This window comes from Salvelinus sp. IW2-2015, linkage group LG27 (assembly GCF_002910315.2).
Source record: "Salvelinus sp. IW2-2015 linkage group LG27, ASM291031v2, whole genome shotgun sequence".
NCBI lineage: Eukaryota > Metazoa > Chordata > Actinopteri > Salmoniformes > Salmonidae > Salvelinus > Salvelinus sp. IW2-2015.
The window spans coordinates 36561218-36581993 of NC_036867.1; the positions used below are offsets into that span (position 1 = coordinate 36561218).

Below are 20776 nucleotides of genomic sequence, written 5' to 3' on the forward strand. Positions count from 1 at the left end.
TTATTCAAACAAGCACACAGATGGTATATAATGCTATACTGTATGTCCATGGGAGGAATAGAAAACATGCAGCAGCATTGAGGACATGCAGAAGAGTGTGAATAACAATGTAATGTCATTACTATCTTAAGTGCCCTCTGCGCAGAATAGCATCATACTTTCACCCACGCCCCTGTTGAGCACGTAATGTGCTATAATATTAGATGTTTGGTCACTTTTATGCTCAACTGATAATGACAGAATGTCGTTTTTTTGCAACAGGCTCTGGAATATACCTGCACGCAATCTGTTTAGAGGACTGAAGAGCGTATCGATTGTATTGAATCTTGATTGTTCAAAGTTTGCAGTATTGCAATTCTTTATTTACATTTAATACATGTTCACCTGCACAACACTGAAGGCACAAAATAACATAGAATGTGTAACATATATACAACATTTACAGAATAAATAATTTAATCTTCATTGGTAAAAAATAACGTTCACATAAAACATTTTCAGAGTTGAACAGGGTTGCTTACTCAATCAGAATAATATAGTGAACGCATATATCCTGAACATTTATCATGCTGAGAGAAACTGGTCGGTTTTGATTTGTAAAAATTACACTCAAACAAAAGGTTCTTATACACATCAGTAGTTGTGTCCCCTTCAGTAGCAGGAAAGGAACAACGATACACAGAAACTGTTGTTGAACAGTAAGTTGATTGTCATGCACCATCTTTTAAATGGCATTTGATTAGTGCAATGCATTTTTTCTTTACAGATACAAGATATGATTTATATATGCACTGGGACTTTTAAGTGCTATGTCTTGAGAAAGTGGATTTGTTTAAACACGTTCCCACTGGTTGGAATACAAAATGTGGTATTGAAATAATGCAAGGGCTAAATCTAATGAACGACAGGACTAATGTGCACTCCATCATTGCGACCCAGAATACATGTTGGCATTTTGTTAAGTCTACAGCACTTTGAGCATGCTGATTATGGCATATGATGGAAACAACCTGACAGAGCTGATGGAAAACATTGAGGCCTGCCAAAGATCTAAGTTGAACTGGTAACAAAAACGTACCCCTGCAGTACCTATTTGCCTTCCCGATAATTACATTTGGGCAAAATATCTGTTATATCAGCAACTTCAAGTGCGGTATGTCTATAGGAAAACAAAATAACAAAAAAATAGATAATTATACAGTACATTCTGTGCTACAAATGACTTGTGTGTCCAAGACCGCTGTGGGATATGTAGGTCTTAGATTGTGAAAATATAAGATGGCAGTTTTGGACAAGGCACTTCTCGAGTTGAATATAAAACCATGAATTGTATTTTTCTATCAGTTAAACGCAGTTTGATGCTCCAGAACCTCCAAATAATCTGGCTCGGTGTGTAGGTTAGCTTTGAGTTCAAAGTACTCATTTTTCGTTTGTTCCACCATGACCTTCCGCGGTCTCGACAACATAATAGTCTCCATTAATTTCAGTTCCTCGTGGTGTCCTGATCCTGGGACCTGCATCTCTACCGTTGGTTGCAGCTGGGACATGTTTTTCCGGAGGTATTCAGTAATTCCGAGCTGCTGCAGCTCCCTAACCCTCTCCCTCTCTAGTATGTTTTTATAGAGGGAGCTCGCATCGCCGAGTGTTACGAACTCAGTTGGGCAGTCGGACGTCACAGCTCTGAACTTCAAATTAGAGCCTGTGAGAGGGGAAGTATTCTCTGTCTCCATGATGCTACGACAGRTGTGCTTTGGTTCGTCCAGTTCATTGAGGTCGGWCTCATATTCTTTATGCTGAGTGCAGTAGGTGGGGTTGCGGCAGATCTGGAYGATGGGGCTGTGTGAGCGCTCGTCGTACASGGTGCTTCCGGTCCTCTGCSCCAGTGTGTGGTGTGTGGTTTTCTGGCCGTACATGCTGTATTGCAGGTGGATGGGGCTGCTGCTCTCCCGCGGCTGCTCCTCCGCCTGTTTCTTCTTCACCCTCCTTCGCCGTCTGTGCACGAGGAAAACCACGATCCCCGCCGAACAGAAGATGACCATGAGGAAGGTGACGAGCAAGCTAAGGATCAGAACGGAGAGTGGAACTGAGTCTGTGATGGAGCTGAAGAAACCGCTCCTAGTGCCGTCAGTCGCCACTGTGGTTGTCGCGCTCTCGTCCACGTCCGTGGGCAAGGAGTAGGTCACTAGGCCGGGGCACAGCAACTCGTTTCTGAGGGCTCTCAGCTCAGCCTTCGCCACTTTTCTCGGTGTGTGACACAAAATGGAGCCTACGACTGTGTCCTTCCTCAGCTTCTCAACCCACTGTTTGAGACTGACTAAGTCACAGCTGCAGTCCCAGGGGTTGTCCTCTAAATAAATCTGCTCTAAAGAGTCAAGCTGGTCCAGCACGTTGCTAACAGGCAGGTGCATGAGCAGATTTTTTCTYAGGTTCAGTTTGGTGAGGGGCAYRTTGCGAAATATCTGCAATGGGAGACTAGTCAGCAGATTGTTATTCAAAGACAAGAGTTTGAGATTTGGCAAAGGATTAAAAGCTCCTGGAACAATTTCTYTGATAATGTTATATTCCAAATATAGGTATTCAAGGTTGTGGAGTCCAATGAACATGGTYGCGGAAAGGGTTTCAATTCTGTTGCCRTTGAGATAAAGTTTTTTCAAATTGCTTAAGCTGAGAAAARTTTCATTGTCAATGTAATCRATTCGATTGTTGGCTAAATTCAATAACTCCAAACCRTCATATGTGACMAAGTCATATTTCAACAGTCTCTGAATCATRTTTCCTGTGAGCACCAGCTTGGTRGGGCTTTGCYCAAGTATTCCAATATCTGAAATCCGTTGAATYCCTCTGTCCTGACAATGCATTAAAAACCCAGCCACAGGGTGACTGTGACAAGAACAGTGKTCCACACAAGGACTCCCTGGAACATAAGCAGGTGTCGGAATCTTTRCGTCRTCCTTGGCGYCCTCYAACTTCGGAATCTCTGCCACTTTGGAAGACGGAGTGACCACCATGTCCAGTGACTTGGAAGGCTCCTCTAAGTTGATATCRGCGTGAGARGGGCAGAGAACATCCCGTTTGATTTTGGCYAGGATGGTGCCCCTGAGSTGKTGGGGGCTGCTGCAGACCACCTCCCCAATGGCCGACTGGGCCCGCATGTTCTCCATCCAGATCTTCAGGTGAAGGATCTCACAATCGCACATCCAGTCGTTGTCCTCCAGAAGAAGCTCCATGATCCGCCCAATGTGCTCCAGGAAGCCAACRTAAGGCAGGGTCTGTAACTGGTTCCCCCGCAGGTCCAAGTGGGTGAGCGGAACAAACCGGAAAATATTGCTGGGAAGAAACTCGATGRCGTTGTCGTTGAGGATCAGAACTTTGAGGCGGATGAGTTTGCTGAATGCCCCCGGCTCGACCACRCGGATGAAGTTTGTGTCCGCCTGGAGAAACTCCAAATTTACCAAGCCGTGAAAAGTGTCTTCCTTCAACATGACCAGGAAATTACTGTTGATGTGGAGCTTCTTCAAGGAGCCCAGTGCACTAAAGACSCCAGGTTCAAGCTCTTGTATGCTATTAGCCCCGAGATGAAGTGAAACGGCATTCTTTAAAYCTTCCAAGTCTTCTGCMYGCAACTCCACCAAGTCRTTTTTGTACAGATTGAGGTGGAAAGGTAGAGCTGACGGCACTTTGATTTGGGAGATCTTGCTGATATTTCTCTCCTCACAGTTAAGATACAGGATGCCATCTTTTTCTTCACACAGTACACAATGAGTCAAGGATTCACTAGGATAAGTGCCTTGGAGGGCTGGATGCTTTTGAAACAAGCAGCAGTGAAAAATGAGCAAAGGAAAACGATGCAGGGTAGCATTTTCTGTCCGTTGTATCTGCAACACAGAAAGAGGGAGGGAGGGAGGGAGATGTTACCAACAGGAATGGAATTGGAAAAACACTAAAATATAGGTTAAATCAATAATCACAAGTATTTGTTTATATATTTTTTCTATAAGTATCTTAACTACTTTGATTAGATTATCAGTCCCTTCAGACAGACAATAAAGCATGGTCACCAATTATAGAAAACACATTCACCCATTCTTTCTGAACTGTGCATACACTTTTAATCCTGGATTATAAGGTCAATGCAATTCTCACAGTATAGAAATGAACTTGAAACTGAATACACAATTAACTTCAAAATGAATTATGCATTGAATGCAATAAAATACAATTGCCTTTTTGATGTATCAAATGCATGAAGGGAGCATACAGTTTATCTTGGAAGGAATGTGAGGAATTCATATTCTTTAAACTGCATGGCCTAGTGAACATTGGAATGGTGTTTATGCCACAATACCTCATATACAAGGTAATGTAGAAAACTTCATCTGTTTAAATAATACAATGGGTATGGCTAGAATGGATTTGATCCATGTTTTTAACTAAAGAACAGGTAGCATCAATAAAATACTTTTTTCCCCTCAAATGAGCAAACATTATTTTCTCACCCATGCAATTTTCTTCTTGGAAATCTCTCAGACAGCAATGTGTGATCATCACACGAAGCGGTGCTATTTCATTGATTCTCCCTAGATACCGAACTAGCTTGATACTGTAGGTTGGGTGTATTGTGCGGTTAGTGACAGGCCTCACTGTTGGATGACAGCTCTGCACTGCATTGGTGGAGAAAAAAAAGTACACTGATCGAAGACTGAATGCTTTATCACTAAATGCTTCATGTGGGTTGGGGGGGGGGTAGAGTTAAAAATCTACGATTTTTTACCCAATAAAAAAAGAAATGTATACTTTGAAAAAGTAACTGGGTGGTATTATACACATGGATGACACAGGGTGTGGATAGTGGAAAAACAGCCCCACATCTATTTTCAGAATCAAATGTGTATAGCTTTTTTGGCGAAGCGACTACACAGATCCATTGGAGGCCAGTGAAGCCTTATAATGCCTTCTCGTGCACGTAAGCAAGGGCCAACTCATCACCAAGCAGTTACTGTGCTAGTAAGAGGTCAATAAAAACAATTACTGGAAAACGGTGCATTCTGAACGAAAGAAAAAGAGCGAGAAACCTCGGAAATAAAACGTTATCACTCGTCCCTGCGGCCCTTGTAGTATACACAATGATCCTGGTCCATATATCGCCGACAAATAGGTCTTCACACTGTTTGCTCTTGTGCTTCATATTGCTCTCAAGTGCAATCTGTTAGGCAGAGTGCTCGCGCCAAAATGGGGTTCTGCTTGATGGTTCCATCGCACCCTTATCCTGCATCGCTGATGGTGTATTAAACATAACCGCGGCAGGTAACCTTAGTGGTTAAGGACGTTGAGCCAGTAACCTTAAGGTCGTTGGTTCGAATCCCTGAGCTGACTAGGTGGGAAAATCTGCCGAGGTGTCCTTGAACAAGGCACGTAACCCTATTTTGCTCCTGTAAGTCGCTTTAGATAAGAGTGCTGCTAATGACTCAAATGTAAATGTCACAGTGGTGCGTATACACAATGTAGTGTATCAACCCTGTTATTAAGTCATGGCAATGTAACCTGCATAGCTTTCAGATAATACAGCTATTGCGTTTGAGACCATTGTTTGCTTGTGACTGATGCTCCTAATGCTTCTCCTCTGCCTGAGCAGAGCAGGTTACATTGCATGATATAGCCTTGTTGACTCATCCTCCGTAAAGGGAATGACATATGCTAAAGCGTCAATCATTATCTCATATAGCTGCTCTTTTCTGCCTCTAAGCATTGCAGACGCAGGATACAGCGCTAGCGCTACTGCTACTTTACTGTTACTTCTACACCATCAACAAAAACAAGACTACTTTTTGTTTATCACTCAGTGTACAAAACATGCTCTTTCCATGACAGACTGACCAGGTGAATCCAGGGGAAAGCTATGATCGCTTATTGATGTCACCTGTTAAATCACTCCAATCAGTGTAGACGAAGGGGAGGAGACAGGTTAAAGAAGGATTTTAAGCCTTGAGACATGAGAGATGGATTGTGGAGTGCCTTTGAACCGCGTATGGTAGTAGGTGCCAGGCGCACCGGTTTGAGTGTCAAGAACTGCAGCGCTGCTTGGTATTTCCCACTCAACAGTTTCCTGTGTGTATCAGAATGGTCCACTCTCCAAAGGATACAGCCAGCCATGACACAACTGTGTGAAGCATTGGAGTCACATGGGCCAGCATCCCTGTGGAACGCTTTCAAACCTTGGAGAGTCCATGCCCCAATTAATTGAGGCTGTTCTGAGGGCAAAAGGGTGTGTAATTCAATATTAGGAAGGTGTTCCTACTGTTTTGTCCACTCACTGTATAATTATGGGTGGTTATGAAAGGCTTCAGTATTTTGCAATATTTTAAAATGGAATGGCCAAGATGTGTCTTTAACACTATCAACAGAGGCTTTGCCTTCACAGAAATATACCCAAAATATTCCATATTTTGGCATTTCTTCCAGAGCAGGTGGTCTTTCCACAGCAATGTCATCCATTATACAACCAAACACTGATGCCCCCAAAAGCATTGATAACGGACACACAGCGGATGAGCGATAGCAGGCGTCCATGATGTTACATTCACGTCAGCTGCGAACCCAGCTCCACTCAGGCGGCCAATCTTACAGCACACACACACACACACCAACACACCACACACACACACACACACACACACACAACAACACACACAACCACACACAACAACACACACACACACACACCACCAGCTGATCCCTCCGAACGAGATGCTTGAGATGTGCCTCATTCGATCTAGACACACCGTGCACACGACTTGCCACAATAAACAATGCAGCACATATCTTCACATTGCGCTCGGCTGGTGGGCCCCTCCTCGTTGATAGCGAGCATATGCGAGATAAGCTAATAATAGCAGCGCGACAGGGGGGCACCCAGCTCCCCCGGTAAAGCCGAATTAGCAGGCGTGCATTTCAAATGGTCTGTTTAACTCATTTGGTGCAATTGTTTTTCACAAGGATTATCAGTCAGATGTACCAAGTGACTTTAAATATGTTTTGCAAGAAAGATATCTGCAGATGTGCGAATCATTGTCACAATCAAGGCACTTGGCTCTGCAGTAATGTAAAACACTGCAGAATCTGGTCTAAAGGAATACCCCTCCCTTACTCCCTAGTTAGTATTATTCTGTTTTAAAGGAGACTTTGGATGAGACCATTTGAGAATATCACAAACACTGACAGAAGCAGTCATTGGATTATAGAAGACTCATCACTTGTTTAAGAGTTGTCTTTACTCAAGTCATTAAGGTAAAAGGAAGAGAATCTATCATAATAGCACTGAGCTGCATGACCAAAACCACAGACATGCCCAAACCTGGGAGATCTTGTAAAACTTGTCAACTTTAAATGACTCATGATAAATAACTTTGGCAAGTGACAATTTTTCATCACCACACAAAGTAGTGACAGTAAAAGTCTCAACGACACATCTTGTTTTCTACAGAAGCATCATCTAAAACCACGTGACGTTGAAATGACCTAACGTAGCCTAGTTGTTGGCATCCTTTGAATCTGTGTAGATCCATTACACAAGCCAAGATTAGAACACTTAAACCCAACTCAAAACAAAATGACATGTTCAAGTCACGTACACCAACTTGCCAGTTTCAAATCAACACCATGATTCAAATGGCCCCTCTGGATAGATAAGTGCTGTGATGTTATGTATTTCTGCATGGTGTATGGTATTGGCATTTGTGTATTGACATACACACTGAGTGGACAACACATCTTTCCATGACATAGCTTTCAACTGGATTCACCTGGTCCGTCTATGATCTCTTATTGATGTCACTTGTTAAATCCACTTCAAAATCAGTGTAGATGAAGGAGAGGAGACAGGTTAAAGAAGGACTTTTAAGACTTGAGACAATTGAGACAGGGTCTCAAGTATGTGTGCCATTCAGAGGGTGAATGGGCAAGACAAAAGATTGAAGTGCCTTTGAACAGGTATGGTAGTAGGTGCCAAGCGTTGGAGTCAACACGGGCCAGCATCCCTGTGGAACGCTTTCGACACCTTGTAGAGTCCATGCCCCGGGCAAAAGGGGGTGCAACTTTATATTAGGAAGGTGTTCCTAATATTTGGTATACTCAGTGTATGTTCACCATAAGACAACATGACCTCTAATTGCTTATTTAGTTCTATTATGGAGACATAGTGTTGAAAGATAAGGGCCACAGTGTCTCTATACAGAAGTAGCTTAGCCAGCAGATTAGAGGCTAGACTAGAGGATGTTACGGCTGCACACCGGATGCTACGCTCATGGCTGAAGGACTCTAAGGGAGGCAAGGCAGAGAGCAACTCAACTTGAGAGCCACGAGAGCAAATTAGGAGCTTCTGCAAACCGTATTGTGTGCACGAATATGAACCCGGTAGAGGACCTCTGCACAATGTTCCCAGGTCAATTAATGGAAGGACAGTTCTCTATTCCAGTGTATTGGAAGTGATGTGCTTGCCCTACAGGGAAACCACTACTCCCACATGCATCTATAGAGACGTCACCATGGTCCTCAGTCCCACAGTCCAAGGATGATAATTACACACCCACTCAAGACAGACGAAAGGTCACTCACTCTCTGTTCCATTGCAACTATTTCATAAGGTTTGTGTGTTTGTTTGTTTCCTGTTCTTGGGGGGAAAAAAGACAAACTCTACGGTCTGGGTAGCATCATTTAAGCATTAAAAAATAACCCTGTTCTGAAATATGACAAATAAACAATGTTGTGGATGTGCCTTGATTTGCACCTCCATTAATTAATACTTAATGACTTGCCTAACCAGGAATACAGTTAGTGGGAGTGTTCACGGGTGAACAGTCCACATGGGAATTTACATGATCCTACCAGAGCATGAATACAATGTAGCACAATAACCATATATTGTAACCACGTTCTTCATGTTTTAAGTTAGATTTCAATGCACAGTGAGTGCATAAATGTGATGACCAACTCAACTTGGTCATCCTTTAGCTCAAAGACCGTGCACTTAAATGGAATCCATAGTAATATTCCATTCGGTTCTACTTTTACCCAATGTATTATATTCTTCTACACTTATGTCTACAATGTAGTTAATTTAAAACCTAGGCCTGCATATTTTATACATTACCAAACTATATTCCATCTGCAGTTACAGTGCACAGCTGAGTAATTGCATTCTGGTTGCATGGAGGTACCTTCCATGTTAGATTGATGTTATAAATGCCCCCCATTTATGTGGTAGCCTAACTTGACTGATTTACACACAAAACATGTTGAAATGAGAACGTCTGCACAAATACATTTTGAGTCAAGTAAAATGGTAAGACTAGTGTGTGCTATTATTACCAATGGAAATCGCTAGGAAACATTTTAGGTGAGCATATGCTGAATCATTTTACATGTTCCAAGGACGATTCATTGTAGTAGGGTAAATCTATGCGTTGCTGGAGATTTGCAGTACGTACGGCTGAATGTAATGCATGGCGGTGCGCCAGGTGCGCGTAAAATACCTGAACGTGTCTGTCGACCCAGGTGTAACGTTACTTTAGCAGTTTGATTTCGAGTAATTCAACTGCCCTCACAAACTAAACACGTATTGAATCAGACAATTAMATTTGCAAATGGAGGATTACAATTTTTTAAGTTGTCTTTCCAACTGCAATCTCTAAAAACACAAAGCATTGGCCAGAACACACCGGACGTTAAAATAACAATATAATAAAATCGATATGTCTGCAGGTTATTTGGAGGAAAGCGAGCTCCCAGCTTCAGCTCCAGCTAGTCCGAACAAGCCTCGACATATCGAACGGACACCTGGATACCACACAAGATAGACGCAGGAAGTTCAAGTGACTGTATGTCCTACCAGTCTAAAGAAAGGTTGTCAACAAACTAATTTGAGAAGTAAGTAACGAATTTATTACAGTTRTGAGACTTCTTGTTCGGATGATATGATAGGCTACTTACCCGTTGTGCAGAGTGAGAAAGACTGTGGCTAATCCAAAGGATGCTTGGGTTAGAGAGGTTGATCCATGTGGAGACGTAAGGATGCGAATCATCAAAAGTCCCCTCAAACTGTTTATTTAAATTTCACAGCATCTTCTTTAGAGAATAGGCTAGGCATACTGGTGTAAATAACGTTTACTTTTGTCACCTCTTGTTTTAGTACTAGACTGTCGGCGTTTACAATGCCGATATTTCCGTGATATTGCAAAGTGTTCAACCCGACACGACCCGTCCGAGGCAATTGTGGGATGTGTTGGCCTTTCCAATTTATCTTTGATTAATTAATTAATTCATGTAGATCCTTATTATTCTCCCTGGTCCATCCTCTCTGTTAACTTCTTCTGATAAGTTACCAGCCACTGAAGGGTGAGTGTAACTGTAGAGCCTTTTTGGAATACTGTTCCTTAGAATTTGCATGCTTTTGAGCCGTGTAAAGCTCCGAAGTATTGTAGTTGTTCTGGGCTCCTCCCCCCCGAGACTCACTGACTTTTATGGCATTGAATGGCGTTGTGGAACGCGTTTAGGAGATCAGTATCTGGTTCTGAATGTCAGGTTGCCCACAGTAGCCCTACGAATGTTGATATAATATAATTATTTCGAATGTGTATATATAGATTCATTAGAGATTCATCTGCATCTGTAATGTCACTTATTGATCTGCTTTATTTATGTTTTTGTTTGTGTGAAGATTACTGTTTTGGGGAAACAGAAATCTTTCCTGAGAGCCTTGATCACAGTGAATATCACTTTGGGTCATGCAACTGTCAGAAATCGCAGATTCTAAAGTATTTAAATGGTAGGTGTGTGTGTGTGTGTGTGTGTGTGTGTGTGTGTGTGTGTGTGTAGGCGTGTGTAGGCGTGTGTAGGCATGTGCAGGCGTGTGCTTTATGGCTATGCGTGGTAAGCATGAATCCTACTATTTCAAGTGAACTACAAGGAATGTTTACTGCTCAGAGGTTACCTTGTAAAGGTGTTTACATGTGTTGCCTGTTCTCATGAACTCTCTGTTTTATAGTAAAATAAACCCTCACCTTGGCTGGCTTTTTACAGTTCCTATCAGGGAAGCTAGCAGTATGCTAGGTGTTCAACACATCATATTTTATTAATGCTCAAAATAACAGGAGACAATGGATATGGTTTCACCCACTAGATATTAAAGACAGTTGACATGTTGGACAGTTGTCATGAATAATGCAATGTAAAAGTGTTTAGGACACCCGCATTGACAATGTGTTCTCATCCTGAGAGCACATAGATACATATTATTGGTTATTTACATTCCATCAACGCTACCAGTTAGTGTATTCTTTCCATTACAATTCTACCTGTCACTCACTGAGRCCTCATACAATGGAAGTTATGTGTGAAGGTCTGAAGCTAAGACAGCTAAGGAACCATCCTTATAACGACTGTCCGTTCACAGTCTATGATACAATGGCCTATACATACAAACAGATTGAACCCTGTGCATACTTCATCCTATGTGAAAGATCAATGGTTGGATTTTCTGGTCAGTAGTGCATGAGCTTGGATGGGATCTGACTCCAATTGAATCTCACAGTTATACCATTACTAGATCTCTGTCTGATTGTGCCAGGCGCATTTGGAAACTGTTCAAAGAATGATTGTCTGATCTGAAGATGTTCAAAGAATGATTGTCTGATCTGAAGATGTTCAAAGAATGATTGTCTGATCTGAAGATGTTCAAAGAATGATTGTCTGACCTGAAGATGCATTGGGCTTCACTTACAATATTATACTCTCATGGGGTAAGATATATTTAGATAACACCTGGAATAATCCATCTGCAGTTGGATTATTTAGTCCAACATTTGTTCATTTGGTTTACTGCTTCGTAACATCTCATTTGAATCAGAATTTGTCCCCCCGTTAAGTAAATAACAGTTATCTGAATCCTCACTAACTACTCATGAACAGCTTTCGAAAGTAGAGGTCTTGGAAGTATTTGAATGAGACTGGTTCAATATTTGAAGATATAGCTAGAATTCAATCAAAGCCATTGGGCTTGTTGTTTGAATCACAGATGTGGACTGTTTACGTTTGTGTGCATTATCACACTTGTATGTTTTCTGTGGTTTGAGACATTATCCACTATCGATTGAATTTCAGCCTTTCAGGTAAATATCTGACAAAATATCAATATGCAGGTATCACASAAAGTTTAGAGCCCAGCTGTCTAGCTCCAGTGTTTTCGTATGGTGATGCAAATATAGCACCTTTGAGCAAACCGAATCTCACTGGAAGTTCTACATTTGTTGAGAGTTTTTTTTTTTTTTTTTACCTGAAGGCACGATGTGCCTCATTGTTTTTGTTGACTCTCCCCACACACTGTCACAGTCTGACTCAACCGTGCTACCCCCCACTGATCCTTTTTGTCTTCCTCGTAGGCATGTCACTACTGGCCATTTTCCATGAGAACCCCACTTCACCCTGTAGAAATAAAAAGAAACTGGGAAACAATAAAATACTGGGATTTTAATCTGAGTAGGCAACACAGGTGTCTGTAAACTGGTATAACATCAACCCAGACCCCCCAAATGAGTTCAAAGATCATATTCAGGGTAAACATGTTAAACTTATACCCTAACACAGTGATATTGTATATCACATTTTGATAGTAGAGATCACAGACAATCAATTACAGTGTGTACTAATATATGTATCTTTAGGGGTGTTACGTTCGTCGATGGAAGGATCAGACCAAGGTGCAGCGTGGTAGGCGTGCATTTTAATTTATTAAATGRACACCGAAACAACAACAAATACGAAACGTAACGTCTAGTAGGGCTAAACAGCACAGTTCCAAAAACAAGATCCCACAAACTACAGGTGGRAAAAAGGCTGCCTAAGTWTGATCCCCAATCAGAGACAACGATAGACAGCTGCCTCTGATTGGGAACCATCCCCGGCCAACAAAGRAATAGAAAACATAGACTACCYACTCTAGTCACACCCTCACCTAACCAAATAGAGAATTAAAAGGATCTCTAAGGTCAGGGCGTGACAAGGGGACAGTCAAGGTGGCCGCCTATCTTTATTTGTGATGAAAAATGGTATCAACTGATGCCTATATACACTAAGTATTATATACTGTATGTCAATTCAAAAGCTTTAGATGACAGCTTCTTCTGACAGTTCCATTATATATTTTCTCTGTTTCGTTTACAGAGACATATTGGTGACATGACGGAGAGCCTATCTACGGAACTGGTTTCAAGAACCAGCCTCCATCAAACATGAAATTATGACGATGAGGGATGTGAGATGAGTGAGGTTAGTGAAGTGAGCACATCATTTCCTATGATGAGAGACACATACACAGGAACCAGGCCCCAACTTGTCGCATTCTCAGTAACTAGTAGAATAACCTGTCCTGGCAGAGTTTCACAATCCAGTAAAGCATTAGCTACATTGACAGAGGATTGTTTTCTATCTAATTGATGGTGATACGGTAGGGTAGGAAAAGAAAATAAACATTCCTTTACTTCTCTCTGATGCCAGAAGTGTGGGAACATTTGATTTATTGTAGTAATTAGATGGAATKTGTCATCACAATGTAAACTTTTGAGAAAATCATAATKGTATTATATTACTGTAATCTTTTATAAAAATGTTAATAATAATCTCATAGAAATCATGCATCCAACACTAGCAAATAGTACAACAAAATGTATAGGTTATGAGTATTACTGTGCATTGGCAGTGYAATAACAGATTCTCAGCATACAGGAATGCATGAAGACATGTCCAGACTCAGTTGAAATTCTGACCTTTTCAGTTTCAATCATCAGAGGCAGACACTAACAATGTGACATACAGGTTCTATAAATCCAGGTGGCCACATCCACAAAGGGTTTCAAAAAAGGTCCTAAGGAATCCTTTTAAAAACCTGTTTTAGGACCAAAAAAACTCCCAGCTCAGAGTAGGTTTTAGGATGATGTTAAGACACTGCTCAGACAGTAAAGTCAACTCTCATCTCTCTCTCATGACAGTTTGAGGTACCACAAAGTTACCACAATGATAGGATCTTAATTTGCCCTATATTGTCACAGCAAAATAATCCAGCAGCAACATGATTTGAACATTTAGTCCATAATGTTTGAATTTTTTATTTATTAAAGGGGTCAATAATGTCAGTTGATCACTTTGCCTACTCTTTATTCTTGCCTGATATGTTGGCATGCATAACCTTTTTCTGTATCAATTCTGATGGTTGTTAAAAGCGAAATCTTGACAATATTACCGATATAACAATACGCTCTTCTATCACACCATTTAATAACGCTAAATCGCTTTGGAACACTAGGCATCAAGTAACTTGCCGATAATGTTGCATACAACGTTTGAAAGGTCTGTCATATTAATCAAACAGAATCAAAGTTAACATAAGCCGTAGATTCCTTCAAGTGGCATGCCCAATTTAGGCATATTTTTTAACAACGTGATATTGCGCTCAATAGGTATAACTTGAAATAACATAACGTAGGTAATCCAATAATTGAAAGAAATCAACCTGTTCGTGTATTAGCCTTGTGGTTCTAGGTATTTAGGCCTATCGTGTGGAATAGGCCTCACTTGAAATCATTGTCAAGTGCAGGAGATGCTGTTGCATGTAGGTCTAGATTATTTAGGGGTTGATCATATAGAAATAGCCAAACATTCTTTCAACAACTCCAAAGCAATTGCATGTAGYGCAGGAACCACTGACTCACTGCCTTTTTCTATTATCAAGACACTTGCTGCTAACTCTTAACTGGTTAGGCCAGCTCATGAGGTCTCCTAAATATCTGTCAACTAGATGGGAGTCTTATGACTAAACAGGCTTCATGCATAGCTTTTATTTTTACCCATGAGAGTAGGAGTAAAATGTCTATTTTCAGCACTTACAACCAATTTTCTACTCTGAGACACTTCGTAGATACTAACTTAAGATGTGATTATGTGACTCAGACATCCCCTTAATTGCATTGTAAATCCCAATGTCAATATCAATGGGAGATGTGTTGCACTGCAGACATACACTGAGTGTATAAAACATTAAGGACACCTGCTCTTTCAATGACAGACTGATGAGGTGAATACAGGTGAAAGCTATTGATGTCACTTGTTAAATCCACTTCAATCAGTGTAGATGAAGGAGAGGAGACAGGTTAAAGAAGGATTTTAAAGATTTAATAGAATTGAGACATGGATTGTCTATGTGCACCATTCAGAGGGTGAATGGGCAAGACAAAATATTGAAGTGCCTTTGAACGGGGTATGGTAGTAGGTGCCACTCAACAGTTTCCTGTGTGTATCAAGAATGGTCCACCACCCAAAGGACATCCAGCCAACTTGACATAAAAAGGAAGCATTGGAGTCAACATGGCCCAGTATCCCTGTGGGACGCTTTTGACACCTTGTAGAGTCAATGCCCTGACGAATTGAGGCTGTTCTGAGGGCAAAAGGGGGGTGGTATCCTTAATGTTTTGTACACTCAGTGTACATCTCAAGATAGGACTCTGCCTATCATGATCGAAATGAACGGCCCATGTGTTTATTCATTTGCGGACACGTATCAAAATGTTTTTGCATCATAACAAACGTTTTGCAACAGAAAAACAAAATCACCTATTTGTTGTTAGACAACAAAGGTCAGAAAGGGCCCTTCTCGTTTCGGCCACATTGCTTCAGTTCGGTCCCTAGTCAATATACCCCAGGCCTACTGCTGCCTTGTCACTGATATGGTTGATTTGTTTTTCTGAAGCATCAGTTGAGGACCATTTGGAATAAAACAGTGGAACATCTCCACAGCAAACCAAAAAGTTTGTCTGAAAGATGGTAAATGAGCCACAGCAGATTGTTCTGTGATCTATTCTTAAATCCCAATTTAATTACAACAGAGTATTTCAAACATGACTACTGCTTTCTGACTCTATTCCAAATAACAAGCATTTAACTATATTATGATGCATATCAACAAAACACTAGGCTGTAGCATGCTGTATATGTTTTGATGTTGCTTGTGTCAAAGTTCAAATTAGCTCGAAGGCTACCAATGATGAGGGAAGTGAACGTGAAGGTTTGGTATAGTGAGTTGTGTTTCCTGTCCAATAGCAAATAACATCTCTAAGGGTTATCTTTCTCCTTCTTTATGACATATCATGATTGTTTGTAATTACACTTGATTTGATTTGTCTGGTATAGTATTCCCATTGAACATTGTAAATACCTACAGTTGTTAAGCAAGTCTAGATGTTGTAATTCAATACATTTTGCGGTGCCACTCATTGATGCAGTATTACCTTAGAGCATCAATACATTGTAGATCCCCTTGCACATATCTCTTGTTTTATRTAGGCAGCATCATATAGACATTACTAATAGATAATAGAGTGGATCAAATATAGCACTCTCTAAGGGGATTTTGTTGTTTTTATAGTACGGAAATGCACAATTTCTTTGAAAACCTGCTGTGAGGAAATAGTGTTTATAATACTATCCTGAGAGTGTGTGGCTGGTCTATCAGCTCGACTGCACGTGCAGTCTGGGTCATTGCAGTGGTTGCAAATCTGTTGGGATGTAATCTTCAGTGAGATGAATTGTTGGCAGAACAAATATGTTATCTGCAAACAGAGAACAGAGATAAAGGGAATTTATGGGAAAAACAATCTCTGTGTCCAGAAAAGCTTTGGGCAGGTGACCTGTGAGGAAAAAGCAAACAAAAGTTTTCCATGAGCGTCACAGCGTGTGACCAAGTTAGCTCTGCTTTCATTTGGGAAAGCACAACCGATGTACCCTGAGGTAGAAAAACACAAAAGTAATATGATTGCAAAAAGCATACACAAATTGCATACACAAACATTCGAGACAAAAAGGATCAACACCACAATATCACCAGAAGTGCAACATTTGAAATAAATTAAGCATTTTGGAGAATACCTTTAATGGACAAGGGGGAGAATGAGGAAGTTGGATCAAATTGTTCCATCAACAGCGGATGGATAGGCATGATTACACAGGCCCACTGGCACTAGCACATAATGTGATATTTTCAGGTCATGTTCAGGCTGCAAGGGTGCAATACAGTAGGTTGGCTGTTGGACTTTTTTCAGTATATTGTTGCACATCAGCTGATCGGTATTGGATCTGTTGAGCTCTTGTTTACTGCTTAATGTGACTAATCAAACCATGTGGAATGTGTTGAACCCGCGAACAATTTAAGACGTAGGCATTAGCCCTGGCAGCTAACACGAGTCTTCAGGTCTCATGCACGGTTGCCTAACACACAAGTATATGGGTAAATCTCAATTGTATTTCCTTGATTCTTCGTGTCTCCTCGTCTCTTGCATCTCCTCATTTCCTTCGCAAATTTCATCAGAGAAGGCCAGACGGGAGGAACCTCCAATGTGATTTGAGAAGGAGGTGTGGAGAGAGGACTTGTGGAATCAAGGAAAGAGAATTGAGATTTGTGGTTGGTAACCTTGCATGAGGACTGAAGACCTACATCTTGGAAACACCCTGTGGTACACTTAATCCCTCTTTCATCTCTTCCCCCTCTCTGCAACGGCTGACAGATATCAATTGAGTGGTCTGAGTCACATGCACCAATGAGACTGACCGAATATCAAAACGGGAGTCACCCAGGCAACTCCAGACTAACTCTGACTGGAAGTGAACTAAAGTCTCCAGGCTTCAGGTATGAGGTTAGTCATCATTCAAGCCTCGTTCGCCAAATTACCTCTGCTACACACCGCTGAATATGAACCTATTATTGACTTAGCAAGCTCACATCAAATCAAAGTGTATATGTCACGTGCGCCGAATACAACAGAATACAACCTTACAGTGAAATGCTTACTTACAGGCTCTAACCAACAGTGCAACTAACAAAAAAAAAGKTATTAGGTGAACAATAGGTAAATAAAGAAATAAAAACAACAGTAAAAAGACAGTGAAAAATAACAGTAGCGAGGCTATAACAGTAGCGAGGCTATATACAGGCACCGGTTAGTCGGGCTGATTGAGGTAGTACGTACATGTAGATATGGTTAAAGTGACTATGCGTATATGATAAACCGAGGGTAGGCTTTCTTTGTGCAGAATCATACTACACGAAAAATAAGAACAGCGTGCACAGTAAGATTGATATTGCTTTTTAGTGGTTCTTTTCCAGAAGACTGGACAACGAGACACCTGTCTACACACTTATTACCCCAGAGACGTTCACTTGATACGCTGCTCACTAATAGTCGTGTGACAGACTATAGCTCCCCTTCCACTGAATAGAACAAAAGTTTGAGTACCTGGCAATATCTCTCCTTCCACCGACTAGGACAAAAGATGACTACCTGGCAATATCCGGTTTATTGTCCCACTGAGGCTTGTTCAATTAAAAATAAACACCTCTGTATGGTCCAAGGTCGCCRATACAATTGGTGTTCTATTGTACGTGATTGAAAGCCCTTTGTGTGTACTTTACTATGTTTACTGACTTTTGTGTCTCTTCCTGTTTCTAGACAGGAAGTGGCTTATTGCGGACAGAAGCAGATCAGTGAGAGTGGACAGCTTCTATTGGTCGTGTAGAAGGGCTGGACAGCCTCAGGGTAAGGCCTCACACCACATGCTGCTCTCTCTCTGTCTGTTCTGKCCTGTCCTCCCCTCTCGTAATAGACTCCTCTCTAGTCCCATTTAGGTCATTGTGTAATGGGTGGGCGGCGCGGTCCATTGGTCCTGTAAGTAGACAGGTTGTGTGTTAATTAAAGGGGCTTGGGTTACAACTGAATCACAATAGTCTGAGAGCCTGCCCTGGTCGACCACACCAGACAAGCCTTGTTTATCTAAAAGTACATCTAGGTTCAGTCAGTGACATTATACACAAACATGTATTTTTCTAAGTTTTTGTCAGCTTGCACAATAGGCACATGTCTCCAGTAGTATGGTAGTTGCTTTCTCAATGACACAGATGATTTGATTAATGCTTCCTTTTACAACGCTTGATCTTTCTAAATCAAATTCACAGGAAGCATGATATTTCCATTGGTTTGCATTGCCACCTTCTGGTGATTTGCCATACAAATTCAAACAGAGAGCAGCTTTGGGGATGAGGGATCCAAAACTACAGTGGCTGCTTGCACCTACTGATTGAACAGTATCTACTCGGGCAGTGTACAAAACAAAGCATAGCAGAGAACTGTTTATTTGGGATAGCATTTGAGCTTTTAGAACTTTCTGTCTGAACTACATATGTACTTATTGATATATTCCAATAATACAATCCTGCCATTTAATTGTGTCTGTCTGTCTGTCTGTACAAAGTTTGCTCATGCAGATGGCTGGCAGCTAAACTATTTGATTTTGATGTTGCTCGTCAAACAAAAACAAGGGTTGGATGTGAAGCAATACATTTTATATAACTTATATAACACAATACCGTATATCATGTGACAATTTGCTAATCTTAAAATTAAGAGTCAGTAGAGCCTTCAAATCCATACTATTGTCATTCAAATGCATTATATGTGTGTAGGGGACCCGTAGTGAGAGGAGATACACACTTTTGTTAGCTTTGTCTACTGCACAGCTTAATCACAGCAATTACCTGTGTGTACACTGCACAGTGCACACTGTGGATGAGTGCTGGAAATACTGCATGTTCTCAGGCATGGTGATTGTGTGCAGAACCATTTCTGGATGTATTTGCCTCATCTAAATTCATACAGATATGTCCAGTGGGGGGGGGGGGGGCTTCTGTGTTTGGTAAAAGCTCTTGAATCAATTTGAACAATATTACAATACGTTTGCTAGCGCTTAAAATTGACATTAAAAGCACCCACACCTCTCCACACATAGAACGTATGTGCCAGTAGAGTTTGCTGCACGTTTTAAATGTATACGCTGTGATTCTCTCTCTCTCTCTTTCCTTCTGTGTGGTGGTGTTACCTTGTCTCAGATTTCTTGTGTGCTGCATCCTAACCATTGAGTCTGCTCCTGTGGCCCTCCTTTACTCCTCCATCAACCACACGGTTGGTGCAGGTAAGCACCTCCCATTGCAATGCTTTCATCTGCCGACTGTTGACAGGAAGTCACCCTGGGACACTGACTGGCAACACTTTGAATGCTAATCCAGCTCAGGCTGTTTGGCTTCCGAGGTCGTCCCTCACCACAGCTTCCCTTCACTTCCTCTGAGCCATCAAACGTTTATCTCTAAAATGACTCACGGCTTTGGTACTAGCGTTCCCTGCACGACTGCGCGGGTCACTCCAGCTTGAGGCTTGCTCTTTAGAGCCAGCCAGTGATGAGTACACAGGAAGAAAAGAATGAGTCCAAAAGATAAGACCTGGCGTCGGTGTGGAGTTGTTGTGACGCTAATGGTAAGCGTTTGAGGACATTAGCGACAGACGAGGCTAAAACAAAGAGAAAGGTTCATCGGGGAGAGGAGATTAAGCCAAAGATTTGGTTTGGAGGCATGTGTGGTGGGATTCGAAAATTGTTCACATTAGCAGTTTTGATCGCCATTAAGGTCATAAAAGATTTGACTACTTATCAGAGAGATCAGAGAGCTCACCGGGGCCCAATGTAGTAGGCCTATTCCTGCTGAAAGCAGTAGAGTCGTACTAGAGCCAACAGGAGGGGATTATAGTTTAGTTATTTGATCAGAAACTCCTCAAACACCTTGTCATCCACGACCCAAAATCCCTTGTGAGTAACTTAAGTAGCACCCTGGCGTGCTGACAACAAGTTTGTTTGGTAG

The 20776-nt window shown here is 41.4% G+C and overlaps 1 protein-coding gene across 1 annotated transcript; it reads right to left on the bottom strand.

Moving 5' to 3' along the window:
- Nucleotides 1–1249: 1249 nt before the first annotated feature.
- LOC111953367 (SLIT and NTRK-like protein 6) lies at nucleotides 1250–10471 on the bottom strand. The gene is given in 3 exon segments (XM_070435555.1): nucleotides 1250–3776; nucleotides 3779–3875; nucleotides 9985–10471. Coding segments are annotated over 3 exon segments (2625 nt in total). The 5' UTR covers nucleotides 10077–10471; the 3' UTR covers nucleotides 1250–1340.
- Nucleotides 10472–20776: the final 10305 nt, after the last annotated feature.